The sequence below is a fragment of the Plectropomus leopardus genome, chromosome 21 (assembly GCF_008729295.1).
Source record: "Plectropomus leopardus isolate mb chromosome 21, YSFRI_Pleo_2.0, whole genome shotgun sequence".
In the NCBI taxonomy this organism is placed as follows: domain Eukaryota; kingdom Metazoa; phylum Chordata; class Actinopteri; order Perciformes; family Serranidae; genus Plectropomus; species Plectropomus leopardus.
Genome location: NC_056483.1, coordinates 19,038,663 through 19,066,344, shown reverse-complemented (window position 1 = coordinate 19,066,344; position 27,682 = coordinate 19,038,663). Strand labels below are relative to the sequence as shown.

The 27,682-nt window shown below is 40.1% G+C and overlaps 1 protein-coding gene across 1 annotated transcript; it reads left to right on the top strand.

Moving 5' to 3' along the window:
* The first annotated feature begins 14,545 nt into the window (after window positions 1-14,545).
* klf6a (Kruppel-like factor 6a) lies at window positions 14,546-20,921 on the top strand. Its single transcript, XM_042510388.1, has 4 exons — window positions 14,546-14,893; window positions 16,900-17,467; window positions 18,265-18,388; window positions 19,826-20,921. Exons 1-4 carry the CDS (start codon window positions 14,792-14,794, stop codon window positions 19,875-19,877), a joined length of 846 nt encoding a protein of 281 aa, XP_042366322.1. The 5' UTR covers window positions 14,546-14,791; the 3' UTR covers window positions 19,878-20,921.
* Window positions 20,922-27,682: the final 6,761 nt, after the last annotated feature.

Genomic DNA, 27,682 nt, shown 5'->3' with positions numbered 1-27,682 from the left:
ACCTGTCTGCTTTAGTCTGCCAGCTTGTCTGTCCGTCTTTTTGTGTCACCTTGCCGCCTCATGGTGTCTGTCCTGTTGCAGGGCTTCAGAGTGCCACTGGTTTGGGGCTCATGGCAGAGACAAGTTCACACATTCTTCATTATTAGCGTCAACATGTTGTGCTGGGTCCTACTCGGTGCTTGTTAGGGCTATGGCAAAGGTGCCTGTGTGGTGCCTATTAAAATAGGCTTCATTTTGCTTTAGAGAACCACAGATCGTGCCCCACAGGAGGGTTCATGGTGTTTTTGTTTGACTGTTATCATCATTAACAGTCAGTGTTGGAAAGTAACAAGTACATTGACTGTGCATATTGCAGTGAAGTAAAATTCTGAGATGCTTGAGTATTTTAATTTTGTACTGCTCTATACCTGCATTCCACTATACAATACCTTCAGGATTTCGCACTTTTTTTTTTAATCTTGCAGCCTAAAATGTCTGATTTTACAACAGTTTTTCTTTTAGGAAAAAAAAATGCAATCCATCTTGTAATGTTTTTTGGCATTTTTATAATGAAATTGCAGAAGCAAGTGAAAATTGCAAAAACAAACCAAAAAATGTGTGAAATTCATTAAAAATCTAAAGGCAATGGGGCGCCCAGTAGCTCAGCTGGTAGTTTGGTTGTTGCAGTTGCAATATCCTGTAGGGGCTGACTATATTTTTGAGGGAAGTGTATATTTACACCATTTTCGGCAGCTATATCTGCTTTGCGGTTTAGATTTTAAAAACCTATAATGAGCATATAAATATTATGTATAGTAATGCAATTAGTTAAATCCAGTGTCATCCAGGAGTCAACTGGGTAACTTTTGCATGAACAGTCTCAAGCACGGATGAATAGCGCAGCTGGCCATGCATGTGGATTTAAATTCTGCTCAATTGAATGCTCAAGCGGACTTCAAATGCACAAGAATGCCTAGGCACATATTCGTATGAAGAAGTGTTTTTAAATCATAAGATTTTTGCTAAAATGCATGTTTCAGATGCACGGAGTATGACAGGATGAATGACATGAATTAGTGGCCAACTTGCGTGAGTTCCAATTCATCAAGAATTTTGACCATTTTTGATTTCTTCATCCTCTGTGAAGGCATGTGAGAAAAACATTTTCATTTTCTATATTAAATGTATCACAGGGTGAGCAACTGATTTGTTTTTCGGTGGTCTAACATTTTGACTTTTGGGGTGGTAGCAGTAGTAACAGACAAAGAAGAAGTATCATTAAAGCTTAAAGCATTCCTTGTTTTATAGGAGGTGTTTTTTTTCATTATCTGGTCATTTTACACATTTAGCAGCACGTTGTGTTATTAGTCGCAGTATCAGTGGTAGTAATAGTGTCAGTATTACAGCTAACTCATTACCTGCCTGGCCTGCCTTTAAAGAGAACCTCAATCATTACTACCTGCAGGTTTAGTGAGAAACCAGTCAGGCTTCACTCTGCATCAGCCCATATTTGACGAGTAATTAGGGCCATTAGTATGTACAGTTTGTACTTGCTATATTTGTTTATGTCAGTCTTACTCCCTGGAGCCCGTAGCGCTGTGATGGTATAATTCACCACTCAGCCTGTTTCCCGGAAACTGCTGCTCGGAACAACAAGTTTCATTGGAAAGCAGTCATGAGATATGAATGAGTCATTCTCAGCTGGGCAAAGGTATCTGCTGCAGGGAGGGAGGGAGGAGAGTGAGACAGAGAATCTCTAACAGTGATGATTATCATCTGATTACTGCAGCAACCAGATGATGATGTACAAACAGGAACACATGTTGTTTTATAGCAACCTTAATGATTATTTATTGAACCTGTGTTGGCTGTGATACTGTTCACTTGAATAGGAACTGAAACCTAAACTGTGAGCATCACCTGAGATCAAAGTGCTCGCTCAAGTGTTCACTCTCAGAGGATATCCTTTATGGAGGCTTGGGAAATGGACTTACAGGGTTTAAATGAAAAGGGGCTTACATGGTAACGATTATGCTAAAGAAAACACACAATGGAGCGGAACAAAAGCAAAGGCATAATGGGTTATGGAGGGAAACACAGGGTTTCGGGATAGGATTTCCTTTTGATAGGGAAAGAAAACACGTAAAGTTTGAGGACGGAGGGCGGGCGTTGGAGGGGAGGAACTTGTGAGAGGAAATGCCAATGACACACAGATCAAATAAATGACATAACTGTTCAAAGTTCAACAGCGTTCACAGGCAAGTGAGGTCATAGTGGGTAGGATTTGTTACTTTGGCAACAGCAGACTGTTAGCCGGCCCACTATCTGTGTCCTAATGTACAGACAGGCGCTGAGTCAACAAAGCCCGTGTTTGGAGTCAACCTTTAAAAGTCACGACCTTAGCAAAAGGTGCTGTGGAGTTGATGTGTTTCCTATACTGCACAGATACCTAAAGTTCACACTCACCATATTAGCCGCTGTTGATCAGCTCTCCTGACAAAAACACGATTATAATAAAGTAGCGCCACACGATAAAGATTTTCCAAAGTTCATTCTTTACAGTGCCATAAAATTTGCTCTGATGAATCTTACCTTGCATGTTTTACTAGCCCAATTGCCAGAATAAAATATTGGCATTGATTGTTTCTGCCATAGACTATCAAATAATGGAAGTAGCTATCGTGACGGCACTCCATGTGTCATTGGACTCCTGTTTGTAAGCCTCGAGCTTTTTTGGAGCCAAAAGTGATCTAATTTGCATGAAAAGGTTGGAGCTATGGGGGAGTGAGGGTTGGCTCTTACTCATAAACCGTGGTGTTGCCTCACAGACAGCCTGTCACTCAAAGGAAACATGTTATTATGTGTAACTTTAAGCCTTATTAAAATGTAAACTGGTGAGTTATCTTGGCGTTACCTGCCTGTATGGTTGTCATGAATCCTAAAGTTAGCTATAGAAACCAAAACCTGTTTTTTGTACCGGGCTGTAAACTTGTTTATTTCTGCTGTAAAGTTGGAGATTTGAACACGGGGGTTTATGGGGATTGACTACAGACTGTATAAAATAATAGACATAGCTATTGTGACATTAACCATTGATTTGTGGACTCCTGTTTTGCAGCTTCAAGTTTGGCATTTTATCCATTACTATGTTGTTTTTTGTGGCCAGAGCTAGTCATATTGGGACGAGAGGTTAGAGCTGTGGAGGAGCGAGGGTTGAATCTGAATCATAGACTGTGGTGACACCACAGCCAACGTGTTACTTTATTCCTTGGTTAGGGTAGGGTTCCTTATTCCTTTATTCCTAACCCAAATGTAAACAGATGAGTTATATGAAAAAATCACCTCCAAGTTGTCATAAATGTTGGAATTAGCTATGGAGGCCCAATCCATTTGTTTAACTAAGCTGTAAAAGTGTTTATTTCTGCTGTAAAGTTGAGCATTTTGACATTGGGATCTATGGGCATTGGCTCACTTTTGGAGCCAGCCTCTGATGGCCATTAGAGGATCTGCAGCTATGGGCAATTGTATGCTTCCCATGGAGGCTATGGGGTATTACTAGTGCTAGAAATAAAGAGATAGTGTCCACTCAGGTGCTCTTTAGGTGCACTCTTTCCAGCCTCCTTGGCGCCTCCTCCTACATTGGGCTGAAAAGAATTTTTGGGTACACTTGAATGGATGGCGGGTGAACATTTTTATATAGAGAGCATTTGTTTGTAGTCTTTTATTAACAATCTTTTCAATAATTACAGAATTGTAGACTAATTCTCAACTATATCTTTCTAAATATATTTTGTGCCGACTGTGGTCACCTCAGTGAAACAAATCAATCATCCCCATGCTCTATGGTGGTGTACCAGCAATTGAGCCTTTCAGAAAATGCAAACCAGATTTTACTGCGCATTTGTTGTACCCCAAGTTATGATACAATGTGACGGCATGACTTTTCCTCTTTTTAACCTTCATGGTTATGCATGGTTTCAACAAACCATCGATGTGTTACATTTGTATATTTCACAAAAATCATCAACAATTCAAAAGTGGTGTAGTTCAGATTAAATGTACATGAGCTGAATTTCTCATCAGGATGAGGAGGGGATGGTGGATGGCTGGAGGCCAAGGCGAGATGCCTGCCAAGCAGCAGTCAGCAGCAAACCACTGTTTAAGACCAACAAAATGAGTATTTTTAATGAGAGTCTGGGACAATTTCAGCTATGTTTTTAACAACCAAACTGAGAATTTACAGCCAAAAGATGATGTTTTCCTAACCCTAACCAAGCATTTTTTGTGCCTAAACCTCAACCACAGTGTTGTCATAACATAAAGTTAAAACATATCCACTACAAATGCAACATATCCGTGGTTTGCAGAAATATACAATGCCAACATTTATTCTGCCGATTGAATTGGGATTCATACAAGGAAGCAGGATCTTAATGTGATGACCAAAGGCTGACTCACAGTGCTGCTGCTCAAAGTCTCCCTTTAAATGCATCTGACAGTCACTTCACTACAAACCTAACCATGTGGAAAAAAGTCCCTCTTTGTGTACCTTCAAAAACAAAAGCTCTTCTTCTTTCTTATATCTCCTTTTGTATTTCTTTTCAATCCAGCCATCAGCAAGAGGAGGAGCTGGGTAACTTCATCCGAAACCGATCTGTGACCCAGATCTGCGGCAATCAGTGAGAGATCGGAGTTTGGACAAGAATGATAAGCAAGCAGTGGAGTCACATTGTTCACAGTTGTGTGAGGACAAAGACCCCCCGAGCAGAGACCTGCCTCCCAGGTCACTTGCTCAGAGAGCACAGTAAGGGAGGGGACTAGAATTACATCGTAAAACACAGATTTGGAGTCAGATTGGAACTAGGGACAAAAAACTTTTAACTCTTAAAGGAATTTGTGTATCCAGTGGATCAATTCAGCTCAAGGTGACAGATTGGATCCATTAGTGTTGCTATCCTTTAGGCTGTTGGGATTGTGGAAAAAATGTCATTTTAACCCTTTCAAACTTGGAGCAACATCTCTTTTCTTGAATTGGTTTTAGGCACCATTCACAAGTAATTTTAACTTCAGCACATTGGTTTGAGTTCTTTCAAAAACATGGGGGAAAGACAAGAATTATAGATAATTATATTAAAAAAAAACATAAAATAAAATTATGTATTTAAGAAAAGGTAAAAACAGCTAGGGATTAATGTCTAGAAAACTATATTCATAATAATCCTTCCACAGGTATTTAAGTTTTTAAACCTTTGGACCCTGAGCAAATTGGTTTGAGCTCTTTCAGAAACATGGCGCAAAAAGTAATGAGCAACTTGGCACAAAATGTAGAAAATTATATATAAAAATAATAATAATAAAATTGTATCTAAAATATATATATTAACAAAAACAGCTTGGAGAGAATGTCCAGAAACTATTTATATTACCCCTAATAATAATTGTATTCATAATGATTGTGATTATGTATTTGAAATTGCGTTGCAGAATAATAATTATTTTTAAGTGCTTTTTTCAATTTGTTTCTTTTTTTCCCCTTTTTGTTGTTATTTTTCCCACAATGTTCTAAAAATGCATGCCAACTAAGGCAACAATCACTTCCCGGTGACAGTAATGACAAACAGCTCATATGTTTTCCACAACACTGACTGTGAAACTATGAGTCAGTGTTACTTTTATTCATACACAAGGAATCCATCTGTGTGCTCTCCAGAACTGGGTGATACGTGATCCTGTATCAGAGTCTGAGAATACCACATTCAGACCATGAATGCGCTCATGGTCATGGTAACCTGATCATAACCCCTTGCTCCTCTCCTCTGTCTCTCCCACACCCGAAAGTGTACAATGAATACATCCCAACTCCCTAATCAGTGGGTTGGGTTTGTGTTTATACCATGGCCTTGATAAATACCACCCCCGAAACAACCAGAGAGTGCTGGTTCCCACAGAGGATGGCAGAAAAAAATAAAATACCTCACATTCCTGCAGCCGGTATAATGGTAGTAGCCTTTAGTGCGGAGCTGGCATCACTGGAGGGGAAAACAACTTTCCAGCTCCTGAATGCACCACCCTGTGTGAAACAATGACCATTGAACTGTCCTGCACATTTTCCAGCACTTTTAAGATCTCACACTGAAATCTCTCCCTGCGTGACTGTAATGTTCAAACAAAGCGCTACTTAAAATCTCTGGCTGGCACAATGTCTTTCCGTATTTTCAGAGTCTGCGGTTGGAAGGAGTGAATGAAGCTCTGTTTGGAGGGGGGGCACACGAGGTCCCCTCTCTGTTTGTTTTTACAGAAATGCCTATTTGTTTCATCTGAGCAGAGACTCCTGAGGGCTACAAGAGTGTCTCTGCAGATAAGAGGGACTGAATCTGTTGCTATTCACTTGAGTGATAACCTCAAGGCCATATGACACAGCCTGCATGGTCACCAGTAATTTGCTGTTGTCAAAACAATACCACCCTACACATGGTTACATATACTTACAGTGCATTACAGGGCTTTTCAAATGATGGACTGACATTGCCAATTTACACCTTTTGTGAAAATGCAATAGTTTTCAAGGTAGAACAAGAAAGGTTTCCATGGTAATCTTAGTCAAAAGACTGGTTTAAAATTTGCAGATTCTAAGGAATGGCCCATCTTAACTTGCCTGTGCTTGGCTTAACTTGACGTTCTTACCCTAACCCCAACAAGTCCTGCTTGTCATGCCAAAACCTTACCTGTCAAACAAACAAAGGCAACAAGTACTAGTCAACCAGAGAGTAGAGCGGGTTATTTAAAGACACTATACGTGTTTAAAAACATATGAAACTATGATGCTTAGTAAGATCTACTTGCTCCAATGCATTAGGATAATGCCCTTTTTATGTCTCCTGCTTTTTCAGAATTGAAAAACACATGCCATGTTAGCATATTAAAATGCTTAGAATGGCAGTGCTGACATGCTGATGTCTAGTATGTAGCCTAATGTTCCATCATTTCTTTTTACATTTTTTTCTTATAGGCTTATTGAGCTATAACATTTTCTATGTTTTCTATTTTCATCTTATTTTTTGGATTTCAAAGTCTTTTATTTTGAGTTGCCTTGTTGGCCTGTTTTATGTCTCTTTTCTCTGTTTTTATGTGAAGAACTCACTGCATGAAATTCCCTTATTATATAGCATTTTTCTTGTATGAAGGGTGGTATATAAAGTTTAGTAATATTATTATCTTCATTCATCAAGTTAACATGCTAATACAAAGCATGCTACAGCTGAGGTCAATGGCAATGCCATTAGTTCTGTATTTTGCCATCATGCTGAACAAATTAAATTTGTACCTAATGATCAATTGAAGAAAAAATCATTAGACCACCTGAAACATTAAAACTCATCTTCAGAGGAGCATGAACATGTGCACTAAATTTCAAAGCAATCTTATAAATAGTTGATACATTTTACTCAAAAACATAAATGTCAACCTCATTGTAGCACTAATCACTTTAAAAGTATGAGAACAAAGTATTGTGATAGTCTGGTTTTAATTATGTTGGAGCTGTGGGTGCAAATTGCCTGCTGAGCTAACCTCAGCATATTTATATTGATGTATTCCAAAGGTCAGTGTTGATAAATATGGGATTAATATGTATGGTCCCCTAGTAATAAACAAACACAAACTAATAATGATATTCTTTATGGGTAAATTAGTTGAGGATGACCCACCAGACTTGTCCGCCCAAACGAAAGAAGATACATTTTATCGCAGGTTTTCCACTGTGTGGCGACGTGTGTGTGAAGCAATGATCAGAGAAGAGCCTCCATCATAACAGACGAGGTGGACAATATTGATTTCCACCCCAATATATCAGCAAACTGATATATCGGTCTGCTCTGAATGCAGGTGCACAAACCAATTCACAAACCTCCATCACCAAACATCACAAGAGCGTCCTGACTGATTGCTGTGTCCGATGCATGTTCGCTCAGACGCACTCAGCAAAAACACACACATGCACACGCTCACAGGGCCTACTTTTCATCCTCAAGGTCAAGAGCTGCTGGGAGGCAGAGGCTCCTCGTTGACGGCCTGATGGAGCTGACACCACATGACCCATTGTACACACATGTTGATCTGTCCCCAGACGTGGCCTGACAGCGGCACATAAGGCCAGCGTCGCACTAAACCATCAATGCATTTCAATGAGCGGATCTTGACGCTCATGTTTGTGTGTGTGTGTGGGGGGGGGGGGGGCAAGAAATGTAGCGAGTGGGGGATTGTAACAAAGCTAAACACATTTGCAGGCTGGACAAGCCTCAGCCCTATGGAGTATGTAATCCAAAACCAGGCCAATGATTATCTCCCCTCCCCGCAAGCGCTGACTCAATTCTGATTTATGATTGGAATGAATATCGATTTTCCAGGAGCTCTTTTTCCCCCCTCGCTCTTCCCTTCCATTTCTCCTTTTAACAAAAGAGTGAATGATGTATGTGCATTGATTTCCAATCAATTATTTTTATTTTCATTTTATTTAAGCTTGGACAAATTTTCAGTGGCACCCGCGGAGAGCAATGCATCTCTATCAATAGTGCTGTACCTCATTACTAACTGGCCCTCTGATAGTAAGCAGGGAAATAATGAGGGGGCGGTTATTTCAGAGTCTGTCATGTCTGCTTAGACATTGTTGGGCCATAAATTTGTCTCTGCTTCATTTCTTTGGCACAGATAAAATAAATGAAGTAAATAAACACGTTAACACTTTTATTATGTACCATTGGTCCCATTAGTATGTATAAAATTATGCCTTTACTTAGCTTTACTTTAGTGAAGATCTTCCTACTCTACTTTTTTTCCTGTATATGTGTGTTGATATAGATATGGATATAGATATAGATATATAAAGCACTCCCACACTTTGTACTATGAAGTTCAGTTTTGTCCACACAAGACTTTGATAACCCTGATGATTTCATCATAGTTATATTTAACACAGAGCTGCTGCTTATGTAGTTTGAAAGAAGTTGGCATTTAGGAGGCAGTGAGGGCTTAATGAGAGTTGCATAATGGGAAATGTGTTTTCAGAGGACAACCAATACAAGGAAGTTACTATCAGCTTTCTTCTTTTTTTTTTTAACATCTGGCTCTTGTATGAACCCGATTGTTATGTAAGTGAAATAATAATGAAATAGCAAATTGCTGGAATTCCCCTGTAAGACTCCCACTGGACTTTTATGTCTGATTCATTCCCTACTGCTAATGTCTGTCCAGTCATAAATGTAATTGTTGTACCTATGAGGCATGCTATTTAAGTGAACCTATAGAAATATATAGAATCTTATCCCAGTCACTTAAAAAAATGGCATTGAGCGTTTATGCAAACCATGGGACATTTGCACATTGTTAGGCAGCGGATACATTAAAGCTGCTTTCATTGAACTACCCCCGCTGACAGGTCACTACAAAACTTGAGCATTAAAATCAGCTGGAAACCCACTGTCACTACAAAACACCCATGATTGGAGCCTAACAAACCAATCGAAACATACTGACAAGTTGCTACAAAACACCATGAATTAGAGCCCACAAACCCACTGCAAATACACTAATGGGTAGCTACAAAACACCCATGATTGGAGCCTAACAAGCCAATGGAAAAACACTGGCGGGTCACAACAAAACATCCATAATTGGGGCACAAAAGTTGATAGAAACACACTGACAGGTCACTACAAAACACCCACGATTAAAGCTTAACATGCCAATAAAAAAACACTGACAAGTCTCTGCAAAACAGCTACTACAGGAGCATAAAATGTCACTGGACTGATAGACACATAGACTGATTATTACAAAATACCTGTGATTATTGCCTAAAAGTTGATGGAAACATGCTTAGGTGTTACGTCATCCACCATCCCCATATTGGTGGTTTGCAGAAATGTGTGATGCCAACAGGGCTGATTAACCTCATCTAGAGTCAAAGTATGTTTAAAGTGAGTGAATATTTTTTTAATTAATCACTTAATCTTTGGCATGTAAAGTACCAGAAAAGAGTGAAAATTTTTAATTATTTTACTGGGCCCAAGGTGATGTCTACAAATTGCTAGTTATGTCTGACCAACAGCCCAAAGCTCAAATATATTCAATTTACTATCATATAAAGGACAAATAATAGCAACAAAACCTGTCAAATGTTAGGCATTTAAGCCTATAAATTGATATCAGTGATTCATTGGTTTTCAAAAATAGACATTTAATTTTGTGAGAATCAGTTTAGTCCACTAATCATTTCAGTGTTAGTTCCTGCATAATGTCCATAGGGGATAATGAACACAACACTAGGGAACAGCCATAGTCTGTAGTCTATTCCCTCTACACATTATGGAAAACCACACAAGAGTGGGTCTCCAGTGCACCCAGGTTGCCCAGAAAAACCCCTTAGAACAACTCACTAATTGAGTTGACAGTGATGCATTAAAATGGGTCATCCTGGAATTGCTCTTTCCTGTGGCTACTGGCTGGGCTGGGATTACATAACGATGATAAAGCTGCGGACCTGGCCTTCCAAGATAAAAGCTGCCATGCAGGACCCCGTGCATTCTCTAAATGCTTCATCTAAGAGGCCTTCTGAAGGAAGTGATTACTGCAGAGCTGCCCACTAATGCTCCAGCGGGACCCGACGGTGTACTCTGTTATTCATCAAACGCAGACAGTGTAAGCCTTGGCAACTTTGGAAATGCATGAATAATGAGTGGGTATGTTATTGTGCAATGATAAGCCGTGCATTCTGTTACGTTTCATGCTGTGACAAAAGAAGTTTTAGCAGCTCTTTGGAGATGGACATGGGCTCTGAGTTTTTTACTCTTCAAAGTGTTCGCTCAGTCCTGGTGGGACATAATGAATAGCCCCATTAGTGACATAAAAGCAAAGCGGAATTCCTTTGCAGGGCTACTGAGGCCAGCCCGAGGCTCCACAAGGCATCCCATCGCCATATGACTGAATCAGATGCTATGGGTGACAAATATGGCCTCACAGCTGAGAGCAGCACAAAGGACACTCAGTTGTCTAGTCGAGCCGGCAGCAGAAAATACTGCCACTCGGAAGACAATGTGGCCCCTGTGTAGAAATGTTGTTTATCTCATGAGGCGATGGCGTGGAGGGTTGTAGCGCGACTTGATGCTGTGAACTTAGGGGATAGCTACAGGAAGAGATGCCTCCGTGGCACGTGAGCACTTCTGCAAAGCGGAAATGATAAGAATAAGGCGGGATGATGTAATGCCATTGCCAAATATGTGGTGGAATGTTACTGGAATGAAGAAGAGTCATACATGAGTGAATACAGATGGGTTTCACCAGACAAGAGTGGAATTATGGAAGTTTTAAAGTAACTATAGTGTAAATGCTTCTGTTTTTACTTTGATGAATGTCAAAGTATGTTAATAGCAGTTAATTAAAGTTAATAGTTGAGTAAATATATGATTTTAATTTTCTTATACAGTGGCTTCACACTTCTGGGTCCAGAGCTCACCTATGGGACAAGTAAAAAAAGACATTCTGTTACAAAAACATGTTTATTTCTTACCTTTTTTCTGTTGTTGTGAAACAGTGGATGCTCTCACCTCTTTGCTCTCTAAAAATACAAACTAAATTTGGCATATTGGTTAAGTCCAACTGATGGAGAGGCTGTGGTGAAAGGAATGTAAAACACCCAACAAAACAGCGTAATTGTAATCAGCTAACCATATGAAAATATAAAAACACTTGAACTAACTCAAGAAATAGACTTGTATCGTTATATCATCAACAGAGTTGCAGCTTTAAAACAAATTACAAGAAACTGGTTAAAATCCACTTTGCCAGGATGGGAAAAGAATACATTTTAGGAATTCAAATGATGAGTAAATAGTTTGTTTACAAGGTGCACACTAATAATATAGAAAAGTATGTCATTAGGGTGAAGCCTTGAGAAAAAGTAAAAATAATGGATGCCACAAGGATTGACTGAATGATTATATGCTATGTCTTTTTATTTTTAAAGCTAAAACACATCAATATTGCAGGAATGCAGAAATAAGCAGTGTAAATAATCAGAAATGTGTGATCTTGTGCTACCAAGTATAAAAAGGAACCTATAAAAATAGCTCAAATGAATCCATCTGAGAAGGAAAAAGGGTATTAGTTGTTCTGCTTCCAGCTCATGTGGACACTAATGTGGAATCACAAGCAGATTTCACTTTTTGAAAAACTAAAGTTAGGGACTATTTGTTATTTATGGGAGGGGAAGGGGTGGTACAAAATGGGAAGGCCCTCAGATAGTTTTTTAGTCACTGGGGAAGGAGTTGTTTTTTGGTTTGGTTTAGGGACCGGACATTCAACTTAAAATGGTCATAGTTGTACTTATGTGAAATACCGTCACAACCCCAAAACCTGCAAGTGGGTTTAAAGGGCATGTTTTCCAAAATTGCACCGTTTATTATGGCAATTTTCTTTTACATATGTAAGGGATAATGCCGTACATAGTGTCCATAATCTATTTTTAATGGCCAAAATGGAGGCATGAGCCGTCCGACGTGCAGTGAACACCCTGCAGCCAATCAGAGTTGAGTATTCATCCAGATCAGTATAAGGTTATTCTGTGATGGAGGGTCACACATTTTACCCCAGTCACTCAAGTCATGCTCAAGAAAAAAATATCTGTGGCTCTGGACGGGGTCATGATCTAAAAAAGCATCAACTAAGTCACAACTTAGCCACCCCATTACTCAGATAAATAAAGTACAGTCCCTAAGGAGCCACTTTCCTGACGCGTTGGGTGAAACTGCTGCTAAAAGGCACACTCAGGTCTAAAATGTTTTTTGGAAATAACTGAGTATGTCTTCCGTGTATCTTAACTAAACTGGGGTAAAACAAATTCTTTAACTTTGGGGAACCACTCTGAATATTAATTCAGCTACACGCTCTTTTAAGTGCAAATTAGATGAAGGGAGAAAAAAAAAGCTTTTTTAACTAATGGCATACTGCACTTGTGGAACCTCCGCTTTAGGACAGTGTTAACTCTGATCTTGTACTTTTTCGGCGATAAAGCAGAAGTCTCCGGTCTATATTAATTCAGTCAGAGAGGAGAAGTGAGGACAAATGTTTCCTCTAAACTCATACGTGTGCTGCTGATAACACAATAATGTCCTGCTGCCATCCATTAGTCACTGTGTCCCAAGATGTGGTGGCTGATGTCAACACATGCACTTGAACACAGTCACAGCCTCAGTGAACTCATCTGCTTAACCCTTTGAAAGCAGTACAAGGAAGTGATGTCGCTCCAGGTTTAGAGACTCCTTTCTCAAGTGTTTAAACCTTTGAACCCTGATTAAATTGGTGCGATTTCTTTCAAAAACGTGGGAAAAAGTCAATGAGCACTTTATCATAATTATACTACATTTTTAAAATTTTGATACAAAGTAATTATGATTTTAAAGCACTTTTTTTGTTTTTTTGTTTTTAATTTTTTCTATTATTAATTTATTTAATTTATTTATTTATTTATTTTAGAAATATCCAGGTAATTTTCTTGTACTTTTTAAGTAATTCTTGCTAATTTGGGGGTCATTTTTCTTTCGGTACTCATTGACTTCTTCCCATGGTTCTAGAAGAAATCATGCCAATTTGCTCAGGTTTCAAGGGGTTAAATATTATATTTTCAAGTACTCTTTCCAGGTCTTTTTTAGAACATATTTATTATTTTCTTTACACATTTTCAGGTAATTTTCTTATTTTTTTTCCACAAATTTCTTGCTGATTTCAAGCACTTTTTCCAGGTCTTTCTTTCTTTCTTTTTTTTTACTTTTTAAATGTATTTTTATTTACTCCTTTGACAAATTTCTTGCCATTTTTAGGGTCATGTCTTTTGTTTCTCATTGCCTTCTTCCCATGTTTTTGAGACAAATGAGGCCAATTAATTTTAGGCACTTTTTCTGGGTCTTTTTTTTCATTTTAATTTATTTTCCAAATGTTATGTATTTTCTGTACTTTTTACAAAGTTCTTGCAAATTTGGGGGTGATCTCTTCATTCCTTGCTTGTTGCCTTCTTCCCATAGTTTTGACAGAAGTCAAGCCAATTTGCTGTTTGCTGTTTTTGAAGGGTGAAACAGCGTGTTGCCAAGTGAGACTTGTGACAAAGTTACACACACACACACACACACACAAACACAGAGAAAAGAGAGAGAGAGAGAGACTGAGATGTTTTCCACTGAAGATGACTAAAACTGTTTCGGCTCACATGCGCTGTCTGTGGCGAAACACGTCGCCGACAGAAAAGACTACACTCTCAGAGTACATCACCCGCTTATATATAGGTCTATAAATAACCAGCCAATCAGCGACGAGACACTGCGAGTTAAACGCGCCAATTAAAACCGAGAAAGAACCAAATTAAGTCAGAAGTCGGCCGCCATTGGCCGCCTGTGATATCATTTGCAATCCCTTACGCTGCTCGCCGCTGATTGGCTGACGCCCCGCAGGCGTAATCCTGCCGTGAAGGGGGAGGGGGGTGGGGGCGGGCATCGAGGTTTGAATAGGGAAGTTTGCAGAGCGCAGTTGTTCCCCATCCAGTCCGGTGCAGTGTTTGCAAACACCTTGAACGCGAGCGAGAGAAGAAGGAGGGGGACTGACTGACTGACGGACGGAGCGCTCGGCTCGGCTCTGCTGCTCCCGCTGCTGAAAACAAGAGCTTTGGGGACCACTCTTATTGCTTTCCCACTGGGTGTTTTTTCTACCTAACAGACACATTCAACAGCAGCTATTTTTATTTTTAAGACAACCTCTTTGGGGAAAAAAAATGGATGTTCTACCCATGTGCAGCATCTTTCAAGAACTTCAAATAGTTCACGACACGGGCTATTTCTCAGCCTTACCGTCACTGGAGGAGTACTGGCAGCAGGTGAATATATCTAACAACTCTATTTTTTTTTTTTTTTTTATTTTTTGCTTAGCTTGTGTGGCTTAATTTGCTTTCATAGATCACACGCGAGAAGTTAAAAAAAAAAAATCCCGTGAGAGCGGTTGTAAACACCCAGTGATTAGACGGCGCCCGTGCATCCATTCACCTGATTCCGTGATCAGTTTCCGTTATGAAGTTTCTGGCAGGCTGAAGTGGATCAGTGTGTCAGTCTGACAGCTGGAGTCGAGGCTCTGCTGCGCCAAGATGAATGGGGACAGAGTAACTCAAGCAAGCAGCAGCGTGCGTTGCTGCTCTGCTATATTTTGACTTCTTCTTTCAGCGGGTGCTTTCCGAGCTGGTTTCACTCAAGAGTAGAGTTTGAAATCAGTCAGCTTTTCATTCAGAAATCAAGATCAGCTCCGTAGATCATCAGTCAATCTTTTCTTTTTTAGTATGAACAGTCATTTATTGGCACAAAATGTCATAGTGATTTGAGCAACATTCTCACCCAACATTTATCGCCTTTCTAACACCCATTTGCATCCCCCTTGCATTTGAATGGGCTCCACAACATGACACTATCAAATGTCAGCCATGGCCAACTCTTGCTCGCATGAGTAGGCACTAGCACAGCTGGAAAATGTTGTGTAAGGCTCCAGGAGCCTGGAGGAAATCTTTTTTTTTTCTCTTGCATTTTGCCTTGTTAAATCTGCTGTCTGTCTCTGAGCACCTCCTAATGTAGGGTCCCTGCTTTTTCAACTCCTGAAGTCCAAAAAATAAAAGAAGGAGCTATGTTCTGAGCTGGACAGTGAGGAAGGATGTGATTGCATGAGGAAAAAGCAGCTGAATGGCTCATGGTGGAGGAGGTGGTGGTGTGGTGGTGGTGGAGGGGGGAGTTGAGCGGCTTCCTTAAAAGGAGTCTAGTTTTGTTCAGTGAGTCATTGGAGTGCTGAAATGACAATGCATGTTTAGTGTTGGGCCGCGCTCAGGTGTAAGAGAGTTTGAGTTCAAAGGGGTGACAGCTCAGGCCTGCAGAAATCACATGGAGCTGAAAAAGGCTGCTGCATGTGGTGATGTTTAAGATCAGGCTTGATGAAGTGAGGGAGGCTGATTTTTAGCCCTTAATTTGGGGTTATGAAATGCAAAGTTTGTATATTTTAACTTTCATTATCAATACATCTGCTGCATATTTTCTTTATTGAGCATTTAAAGTCCAAGATGATGTGCTTAACTTGCTTGTTTTATCTGTCCAGTCATTGTATGATTCATATCAGCAGCAGATCCTTGTATTCCTTTGTACTTGTTTTTGCCTAAGAAATGATTAAATTTCTATCAATTGATCAATCTTTTCAGCTGTACAGGGTTCCAAAAGTCATGGAAAACCTGGAAAGTCATGGAATTTGTTAGTCATTGAAAGTTTTGGAAAAGTCTTGGACTAATGATTTTTGTAACAATCTTCTGTGGATAACCTTCCACTTAATTCAACATAACAGCAAATACATTTTCTGTAGCTGTCATTGTAATGTAGCTTTAACCCGCGTCAGTGTATGACAACACTTTATTTACCGTAGCGTACGTTTTGTCACTATCTCCCAGGGTTCCTCTCTCCTATTCTGTATGTAAGCTAGCTGGAATTCTGTTTGTTTCTTGAGTTTGAATCTGATATAAATGATAAAAAATATGGGTCCTTGAAAAGTCATGGAAAAGTTTGGAAATTTCGTCCATGATAATGTGTGGGAACCCTGGCTGTAATGCTCCAATCTGATCATTACGAGCATGAGCCTTAAATGCACAATAAAGATAAGTGCAGCAATAGCTACAATTTCCTGGTTAATGCTTCCTGCTGCAAGCACTTAACAAATATTGCACCACACAAGGCATTTTGGGGTATGCACACATGCATGATTTAAAAGGAATTCCCACACAGAAGCATTTTGCTGCTGTGAATGAACCTCCTCTCTTCCTCTGACTCATGTATCCTCACTGTATCCTCTCCTTCGCTGCAGACATGCTTGGAGTTGGAGCGCTATCTACAGAGCGAGCCTTACGTCTCCACATCCGACCTCAAGTTCGATGGCCAGGAGGACCTCTGGAGCAAGTTGATCTTGGCCTGCGGGGACAAGGCCAAGGCCGAGTCTGACCCAAAATTGCCCCCGGCCCACGAGGAGGACAATCAGGACAGCCAAATCTTGGACACCAACAGTGTGAATTCTGATGCCAGCAGCGAAGCTTCAGACAGTTCTGAGGAGCTCTCGCCCACGCACAGCTTTACCTCCAACCCTCTGGGCTCTGTCTTGGTTGGCTCTGGACCTTTTAGCCCCTCTGTCATAAGCACTCCCCCATCCTCTCCGGAAGCCAACGTGACAAACGGCTGGGTCGCGGCGCACGCCGGGTTGCACTTGCCGGTTAAAATCAGGAGCGGTGGGGTGGCAAAGACTACAGAAAAGACGGGACTCATCTGCGGGGACGCGTCTCCGGACGGCAGGAGGCGAGTACATAGGTGTCACTTCAACGGGTGTCGCAAGGTTTACACGAAGAGCTCCCACTTAAAAGCACACCAGCGCACTCATACAGGTGAGTTTGAAGCGCCTTGAAGAGCCGGGGTTATTATCATGACCATGTGTGATGTATGTAAACACAGAGGAAGAACACGAGGGTCTCTGCTGCTCATTCATACAGTTACAAAAAAAACTCCCTTTTTATTGAGTGAATGGCGGAAGTGCTTTTAATTCAGTCTTCCACCTTAATGGCATTGTCCATCCATTGTGTAATGTAATTAAAGGTCCACATTGCATGGTGTCCTCAGCTGCAGCGCTGTGAGTATTAGCTCTGCATGGCTGGATACCTAAACTGTGACCTAATCTATCTGGAATGTGACTGACTGAGCCAGTGAGTGAGCGAGCGAGCGACAGAGAGAGAGAGAGAGCAGGGGGGAGGGGTTGCACATGGGAGATAAAAGGACTTGAAAACAGATTGAGTTTCACCATGGGAAAGGGGTGAATGGGCGGGGAGCTAGGGGGCACGGAGTTAGAGGGGCTCTGAATGGTCATTTGAGCGCTTCTTATTTTTGATTAGTGGCGTGAAATTGCACGCCTTTTTTTTTTTTCATTTTCTATATTTCACATTTTCGGCTGCACAGTGTCTCTCCTAGCATGTTGCATGGAAAAACACAGCTAGTAATCCAACAGGTTTGGCGGAATTTGGGTCTCTGGTGACTTGTCAGCATATATATGTCATCTGGTCTGGCCCCCGGGCTGATTGATCTGAAAGCATTTGAATAACAAAAGCTGCAGAGGCGGCCAATCACAATCTGAGCAGGAGAACATTCCTTTTGTGTTTTTGTGCTAATCATCTCCTTGTTTCTTCTGCAGGTGAGAAACCTTACAGGTGTTCATGGGAGGGCTGCGAGTGGCGTTTTGCACGAAGCGACGAGTTGACCAGACACTTCAGGAAGCACACTGGGGCAAAGCCATTTAAATGCAGTCACTGTGACAGGTGAGCCACGTCACTGATCTGCAAATAATGTTGCCTCGGTCCCTTTCACACAGAGCTGAAACGTGCGGTTTTTGTTGATATGATCTGCTTTCCTTGCATCAAGAAGATAACCCGTGCATGTCTTTAACATTGAAAACCCTGATGCATGTCATTCAGAACATTAAAACTAAACTGATAAGTCATCCAACATAAGCTTATTGCCAATATAATGCATTTGTATTAGGGCTAGACAATATAGAGAAACAAATATCCCAATTTTTTTTTAACCTGAATATTGCTAGGATATTGTAGAGTTAAGTATTGGTTCTTTCACAAAATATTTACACAATGAGATTTTAAATCAATAATCATCAGTCATGTGGACATAATGACGAGAGGGAAAGGCAAATATTAGAACAGCTTGAAAGGCTCTGGTAAATTCAAAAACATTACATCACCTCAGTGTAATGCAGCCTTGAAAACTAATTACGTTATCCAAAATCTGCGATGATATCTGGTCTCTTATCACAGTATTGATGAGATATCTATAAATTGCCCAGTTGTAACGCCAGTAGAACAGCTATAATATCTTTTTATTATTACACAGCCTTTAAAACCAGAAAAAGACAACATTTATGATATGACAAAACCGTATGACAAGTCTCATGTCACAATATTAATAAAATAGCAATATATTTCCCGGCTGTAGGGCAAAAAGAACAGTTAAAATAGTCTGATAATTTTAGAGAATTACATAATATTACTGTAATGCAGCCTTTAAAACCAGAAAAAGACAACATTTATGATAATGCAAAACACGAAATCTAAGCTGATGTAAAGTCTCATATCAGGAAATCAATAAAATACCGATATATATCCCAGCCATAGTGCAATAAGACTAGCGAGAACAGTCTGGTAAGTTTATAAAATTACATTTTCTATAATGCAGCTTTTAAAAACTAGGAAAAGACAACACTTAGAATATTACGGTATCCCTATCTGAGATGTTATCTGGTCTCATATCATTATATTGGTGTAATGTTGACATATTGCCAAGCTCCAGTGCATAAGTCAGCCGACAAGTAACAAGAAATTGCAATAAGGAAGGGTCAAGCCAGGTTTGAGGTCATTTCAAATTGTGTGTCCACCACACACCGAAGAGCACCGACAGGTTCGCCCAAATATTGAGATCAGTATCGGCCTTCAAAGTCAGATATCAGTCAGTTATACTAAAGCTGAGTGAGGAGGTCATTCGGAGTTAATCAGCCTCTCCTCAGCAGGAATCACTCTCGAATTCTTCTCATCTTCTGAGGCATTAATATTTACAATCACTGTAGCTCTGAGCTTCCTTCCAAACTTATTTCATTCATTCATTCACTTCCTAAAACGTGTCTCATTTCCCAGCAGTCCATTTCTGCATTGTTACTGACTTCCTCCTCCCCTCCCCTCTGTCCCCAGATGTTTCTCCAGGTCTGACCATCTGGCTCTTCACATGAAGAGACACATCTAGAGCAGGGCAAGCTCCAACCAAGCAACGCAGCGAAGGGGGAGAGTTTCAAAAGAGGAGGAAAAAAAAAAAGAAAAACAAATGCCGTCTCCCGACCAGTCTCTCGGTTGAACTGTCCCAGAGCAGAGTCGTGGGAGTGTGTTCCAGCCAAAGCATGCCGTTTTGCACCATACTGAAACCCAGTGCCTCCGGGACCTCTCTTTGGAGAAAGGCGCTCTGAAGGTTGTCTGTTGCAACAAGAGGACAAAATCATGGATGGGGAAGAAAATCGTTTTTTTCTGATTGAGAAGGACTTACAACACACACAAAAAAAAGAAAAAAAAAAGATAAAAGACACAAACAAAAAGAGTGAATGATTTGTATGTGTGGTGCATGATGTTTTGGGGGACATCTCCCGGACAGCAGATACACTGGTACTTTACAAAACTGTCTGAGGTAAGCATGTGTGCACTGTGAATGTCTGAGATTGGCTAACCGGTCCCCTGGGAAGAGAGAGGAGTTTTTTTTGGGAGATGGATTGATGGATGGTGCGGGGCTGGTACCAATGTTGCTGTGGACTGAATGGGTTTCTGGGGGGAAACATTCCATTAGTGTTTCCCCGGTGGCAGCGTGAGGACGGGGCCAGGGATGGAAGTTCCTGCCTGTCTGTCTGGCACCCAGACCTGGGGGGGTCTCCGAAGCTTTTGAGGCCTTGGGTTTGACCAACAAGAGAAGGTGTCCGCCTTCTGGTCAGCGACCCAGGGACCAAAACTCCCCCCCTTTGGTCACTGTATGACAGGAGCTTTTTTTGGTGTTTTTGGTGCAGCTACTAAATGTGCAATGTGTTATGTAGCCTGGTTTATTATTTTTTTACAAGCTACAAAGCTCATTTGTAGTCCAATTGTATAAGCTGTGTGCTTAGAGGTATAACACAACTATACTATAACTTCAGTATCATAGACAGGTGTTGCATGGTTCTAGGGTTTGTTCATTTCATGTTTCCACTGTAATCAGGACTGCAAATAGTTTCAATAAAAGTGCAGCTAAAGTGCGAACGGTTAAATGTTACAATATTGTACATAAAGCCTCGATGATTTCCTCTTTTTCTTTTTCATCCGTTTTGTTTTTCAACTGGCTGGAGACTTCACCACTGCTTACTCATTTTTCTCATTCATCCTATGCCTTGAGGAGTACTTTTGATTTTTCTACTTTCTTTTCTATCTAATAATGCACTGTTGACCTTAATGGTGCCTTATGCAAGTGGCTGGACCCTGCGGTGGTTTTGCTCCCGGGGGTGGTCACGTTTGTTGTATGGGTGATTCGACAAGCTTGATCAAGGCTCAGTTACACATTAACTCGCACCGCTTTTGTGTTCAGTGTCTGTCGATTGTGTCGCTAAAATGTTAAGAGAAGCACCTTCTGTCGGTTTAATCGCTGTTTTTCGTCTGTGGGCGCCAGTTTAGTTGACGCGTTTGAATAAGTTGCAACATGTAAAAAAAGAAACTGTTTAGAGCACTTAAATTCATGTATTAAAGACGTTGACTACTGTGTAGTATGTACTCAAGTCCATCACACACAGCTCTAAGGTACAAGACAACCAGACTAGGGAAACAATAATGGGTTATTGTGTGTAGTTGCTCCTTTTTTGCTGTATTCCTCCAACGCCATCACCCCCCCCCCCCCCCTTCTGTCCCTCCATCCCTGCAAGTGGGACTGAAGAAAAAGCTAAAGATTTATTGTAATTAACAGGCTGCAGTCGGACAGGCCTCGCCTTGTACTGCCTCTCAGTAATGAATTGCTAAAGGCTTTGTTGGCATGGAATCTGTCACAGACTGCTGACTGTGTAGGTTGGTTATTGACCTGTCTGGGGAGCGTTGTTTTAGCCAAGCTGCAACAGTATTATGAAAACCACAGGAGCGAGCGAGGGGGCGGGGGGAGGAGGAGATAAAGATCAGGCGTCGACACATAGAAGTTGGACCAAAAAAAAAAAGAAGCCCATGACAATATCTCTTTAAAGGTGGATTTGTTTGATTTTATTAGAGGCAGAGGGGGACTCGATCACAGTAACTATATGGATCACACTTATTACAGTTTCAGGATAAAGTGATCCGTGCCACCCACTCCAGATCAGCGACCTCGCTGTAGGAATTCAATGTTGCAGCGCGGCATGCTACGACTTATAGATTTCAGATCCAAATGAGACGGGATGAGTACAAACTTGAAAGTGCTTGCTGCGATAGATTTTGGAGTGCTGGCAGTGCCTTTTGTGGGCAAGGGAGGGGAACATCCATTCTGTGAAAACACGGCAGCCAATACTGTTCAAGTGGTAATTGAGCCTTGATTAAGCCCCATGTTTGCTTGCATCTTTTATCATCATCGCTTCTCATCCCACTACCCCAACTTCTTCTGTCACATACACACACACACACACACACACAGCTCTTTGTTCTCAACTGAATCTTTGTATAAAAAAGAAAAAAAAAACAACTTTTGTAAAATTGTTATGTTTATGCTTTATGAAATTTTTATTTGAAATTGTTTTGCAAAATTGTTATATTTCTGTATGAATGTATTTTTTATTGGAATAATAAGAAATTCTTATCTGACTTTGGCTTGCTTCCTTTGTCTCATTTGTTGATTCTCTTCAGTTATGCTTCATTATTGTGATTTTTTTTGTTGTTGTTTTTTGGCCGTGGGAGGTTTGCAGGTTGTAGAGGATGAATGGCTGCATTTCAGCTGCACTTTGCCCTGCAGAAAAATTACAATAGGGCAGGGTGTGTGCACCAGGGGCACATATCTAAAATTTCAAATGTGATGCTTAAAACAAGTATTAGAAACAGGAACAACTTGTGCATTACACATTATTTGTGCCTGCTAGAAGGGTAACGTTGGAATTTTTCAAGCTGAACTGTATTTTTTTGTTAAAGCGTATAATGGAGACAACAAACTCTGAAAGTGGTCCAAAACTGAGCAGAACCACTGCAGCCAGCAGCAGTGAAACTGCCAATTTATTTCCACTAAAAGTGCTTATTTTTGCCACTGACAGGATCAGATTTCTATTATAAGTGTGTGTCAACATTACAAAAAAGGATCCCTACAGATAGAGCTCTCTGTTTAACTAGAAACAACCCTGAAATTGCTATTGCCAAACCCACCAAAAAACAAACTTTATTCAAAGTTGACAGGAACAAAAGAAGTTGAGTCTGGTTGGTTTGCTGGTAGCTTATTTGGGGATGTTTCTGGTTCAACATAAAAGATCTTAAACTTTAAAATAAACGTATATTTCTGCAGAATCCTTTCCATAATGTTGTCAGCAACTGAAAACAACAATTTGAGCCTGTCAGTGGCAGAAACAAACATTTTTTGTGAATGTAAATTGATGTTGTGCCACTGCCAGCTGCAGATTTCTTCTCAAAACTGGACCAAATTCTAAATTTGTTGTTCCCATTAGTCACTTAGACACAAAAACATGTAAAAATAGGGCCCAGGTAGAAAAATTCCAAAGTTACCCTTTATGTGGCTTCATCTCTTTCTGACTATAAATAGCAGCATGAAAATATATCTCTCAAATGTGAAAATTAGATCTTTGCAGAAACTGGTTGCTAAACACAGAAACCTGATGCACCTCGCTCCCAATGGCAAACTCTCTTGATTTTTTTTTTTTTTTTTTTGCCCAAACACCCCCCAGAAAACTTTCTGTAAAAATCTCACTGCAGTGCTTTCAGTTCTAAAAGCGACTGACTGCTCACTCCTTAGAGCTAGCTAGCTCTCATCAAAGCAGTATAAATAATTTATCTCCATCTCTTACAGCCCATGGCATTTAATTAGAGAGCAGCTTTTATACATTTGTTAGATAATTACTCTACTTGACACAGATAATGATACAAAACAGCAGTGGATAAACCAAAGAGCTGAGTTTAAGTCACAAACTAACAAGAAAATGTAAAAAAGCCGTCTTCCTCTGTGCTCCCCAGCTCATGGTGATGACCTAGAATGGGCAGGCAACTTATTAGCTCCTCTGATTTCTAGTAAAAGCCCTGTGGTTTATAAATGAAGCTTTGCCTGCAGTTGGTAATTAAGCTCGCTTTGGAGAACCTCCCAGCTTTGGAGTGGCAAAGAGTGTTGTTTTTGCCTCAAATGCTGCAGCTCCTTGATCTCTCAAAACTGCTGCCCCACTTGATTTCTCATCTTCAAATCTACCTGTGATGCATAATGCATTGCTGAGGAGAAACACAACCAGCAAGTTCTGAGTCCAAGCACTTGACCTGCACATGGGAAAATATCCTCGAGGCTCAGATTCTTGTTTTTAACCTCTTAAAGGAGCCGGGCGTGTGTCGCGTTTCATTTCCATGCAGCTGACTCACATCCTTTCGATATAAGTGGAACATCCTCTTGTGAAGTGGACCATCATGGATAAAGTTCCTCGTAAATGTGGCACTAAGATTGCATATTTGCTTTGATGTGTCCAGACTGTAAATCCTCCATATGTTTTCCCACATTGATATTGTAACACAGCCTAAACCCCAAAGGATTATGGGAAACTATTCATCACTTTTAGATGTCACATCTAATCTTAAAGTCTCCTTATAGTAAATAAGATCTGTAGGGTTTCTTAGCAAAGGTCGATGTAATTGTTAACCCGGAAAGCAAGATGTATTTTATTCGAGTTTTTAACTAGTTACTTTTAAGATTAATGTTATACATTAAAGATAAAAAAGACATATAATAAGTCATAAAAATATTCTAAATTGTTCTAAAGAATGATTTCCCCTCTAAGCATTCGTGGTCTAGTTATTAAATAACTGTGTGGAAACCAAAGAGGTACAATTATTTTTAAAGGTTAGAAAACATTCCTAAAATGTAATACAGGTTTGTGCAGCAGAATATCATCTTTCCACTCCCAATAATTATCTCACGAGTCCCAGATTTATTTGGTGACCTTTTGTAGGGGTCCAACCCCTGTGTTGGGAATCACAGGACTAAACTATTGAAATGTAGCAGTAGTTAAAACCACTTACTGCTCAACCAGCAGTAAAATGCTATCTATGCACTGATGCCATATATAATAATATTTTAAAACAATTTATTTTTGTCCAAGTACTTTTACTCTTTAAACGATTGTCATGAAATCAAACAAAACATTTCTAACCCAACCCTCTTTTATCTGCAATAGCAATTCACTATTCAATATTTATACTCTATATAGTAGTTTTTATTGGTAGTGGCGGAGTCCGCCATTCCTGAGACTAGTTGCTTATCTAAGCACAAGTGTTTCACAGAAAATGATGCATCCAATCAGTCTAATCTAATGCGATCTGAATCTCACTTGAGGACTTACTTACATAGTATTTCAAACTAGCTATACCTCAAGCAGCTACAACAATAAAAGACTGTTTACACTTTGAGGCATCAGTGTTATCAATATAATACTGCCATGTTTAATAATTTATATGTCGCAGGGGCTATTTTTCTGCATGTGCACTTTTACTTTTGTATATTTTACTGCTGATACTTCTCTGTGTTTACAAATGCAGGAGACATTTACCTCACAGCTGTACACAGCACTATCACTTCTGATAGTGAGAGTGATGGCAGGAAACATCAGATCCAGGGGTGTAAGTATAGACAGTGGAGATAATGTCGCTTCGCTCACAGACTTTGCAGTGTGGTGACGTCTCAGATTATTAAATCACTTTTCTCGGCTCTGGGAAAATTTTGCAAATATAAAACCACCATGGCTCAAAAAATTCAGAATAGAAAGATTAATAATTGACCTCATTTGCAGTTGAAGGTGTCCTGTCAACAACCTGTCAAGTTGTTTATTTTATGGGATAAATGCTCTCTGAGCTGCAGCAGATCTTGTTGGTGTAGTACTGCGAGTGGCCACTCCGAAAAATTTACTGCAAGGGGGAGATTTCCTGGGTGCCTAGTCAGGGCCTGTGACAAGAGTGGGCCCCGCCTGATGGATAGTGTGCCTTTGGTAGATATGGGGTTATTAAAATAAAATATATAATTAAAAAAAAAAGCCTTACAAATCACATTGGTAAGGATATTACCTTTGCTACATATAGCTTACACCCAAATAGGTAAACCCATCTCTGTTCTGGTGTCAAAAAAAGACAGCATTAATCAAACTTGTAACAAATTGTAGGCTTCTTCTACATATATTATACCAGCTATTAATAAACTACTGAAAACTAGGATTTTTTTCCACATACAGACGCAATCGTGATTGGTTGATGTGTGTATGTTGTTGTCCAATCATAAGTCTCTATTTGATCATGTGACAGGACAACGAGACCCCGGCAAGGTGAAGCACAAACTCTGTCAACACTGGAAAAGTTGAGCACACCTCGGCAAGCCAAGCCAAGTCAGGCCATTTAAACACAATAACGACTGCAAGAAAAAACAGGAGAGACAAGAAGAGGAGGAGAAGGATGCAAAGCTTCCCTAATTCGACTGTGTTGGATTTTTTTTTTTTTTTTTTACAAACAGTCGCCACCCCACGGCCGCCGCCGCCTCCTCAGTCATGTGTCAGCAAAAATGCAAAAGGTAAGCTAACCCTAAGAGTAAGCTAGCTAACGTCGGTCTAAATAATCGTATCGTTAGGCTATAAGACAATACATGCATTTATTATGTAGGTTAAAATGTGGGCTACTAGTAAGTTAATGTCTTTATCAGGTGCATAGCTAGCCTACTATGGTAAGCTAACAAATGGACTAGTAGTTGCGGGCTGTCACTAGCATTAGCTAACCGTTATATTTACATATTTTCGGATGCAGGCCTAACCAGTCAGAGACAGAAGCCTTCAAATAGGTGAGTACACGTGTCTTTTCAAAGGGATTTGTGGTATTTGACGGGCCGCCGTGCCCCTGTTTTAAAGTTTGTTATTGTGTGGGAGTCAGGTCGCCGCTGAGCACCTGTTTTACTGTGTGTATGTAATCTTTAGGGATGCACGATAATGGATTTGTAGACGATATCCCATATGCCGATATATCAGCTCATGTGGCCAATAAAGATATCAATGTAAACACTGTATTTCCCACCTAATTCTGGTCATTGTCTAGTCTCTTCTGTAACACGTGAGCGTGAAATTAACATAATATTATACATAATTTCGTTGTGATAGCTCACCACCAGATAGAGACACAAAATACAAGGCTTTTCAGTGTATGTAATATTCATGTATTGTGTAAAATAAGAAAAATACTTCAATTTAGGGTTGATGATGTTGGCATTATCGTGCATCCCTAGTTGTTTTGGATTATTTTTGAGTCAGGTTGCCGCCGAGCACCTGTTGCATTGTGTGTGTGTGTGTACTTTTATGGGTAAACTGTGTATGTGCCACTGTAGAGGGCCAGTTTTCAGGACATGGTGTTTTGAGAAGTATTGCAGCTCTCCTTTCTCTAATGTATTTGCGAAGGCTACTGATTTACTGTAATCAGCTTCTCTGCTGTCAGGTGATTGTTGTCACACTGCAGAACATTAACTGTCACAGCACTATCAATGGCTCTGATAACTTCCCCAAATTCAAATAGATTTATTTGCATGAATGGAAATATCATTGCCAAAGCAGTTTGCAAAACAAAACAAAACAAAAAAATCATTGTACATATATTACATACATTCATTCATTTCACATTATATAAAATTTACCGGTCCATCTATCCCTCTCTATTTATGTATGTAACTTACATTCATTCATCCATTCATATATAACTTATATATACATTTAATGTTAGGAATAAAGTAAGAGAAATAAATGAAAAAGCAGTGTGAGCTGTGAGGAGATGAAGTCCAGTTGTTATGTGTTGTTTTGTTGGTTGTTT

Bases quoted from the DNA above. Each gene is read 5' to 3' on its own strand.
- klf6a (XM_042510388.1), top strand. From the start codon at position 14,792: ATGGATGTTCTACCCATGTGCAGCATCTTTCAAGAACTTCAAATAGTT. The intron at 14,894-16,899 runs GTGAATATATCT...CCTTCGCTGCAG, and splicing joins TGGAGGAGTACTGGCAGCAG to ACATGCTTGGAGTTGGAGCG. The intron at 17,468-18,264 runs GTGAGTTTGAAG...TTTCTTCTGCAG, and splicing joins ACACCAGCGCACTCATACAG to GTGAGAAACCTTACAGGTGT.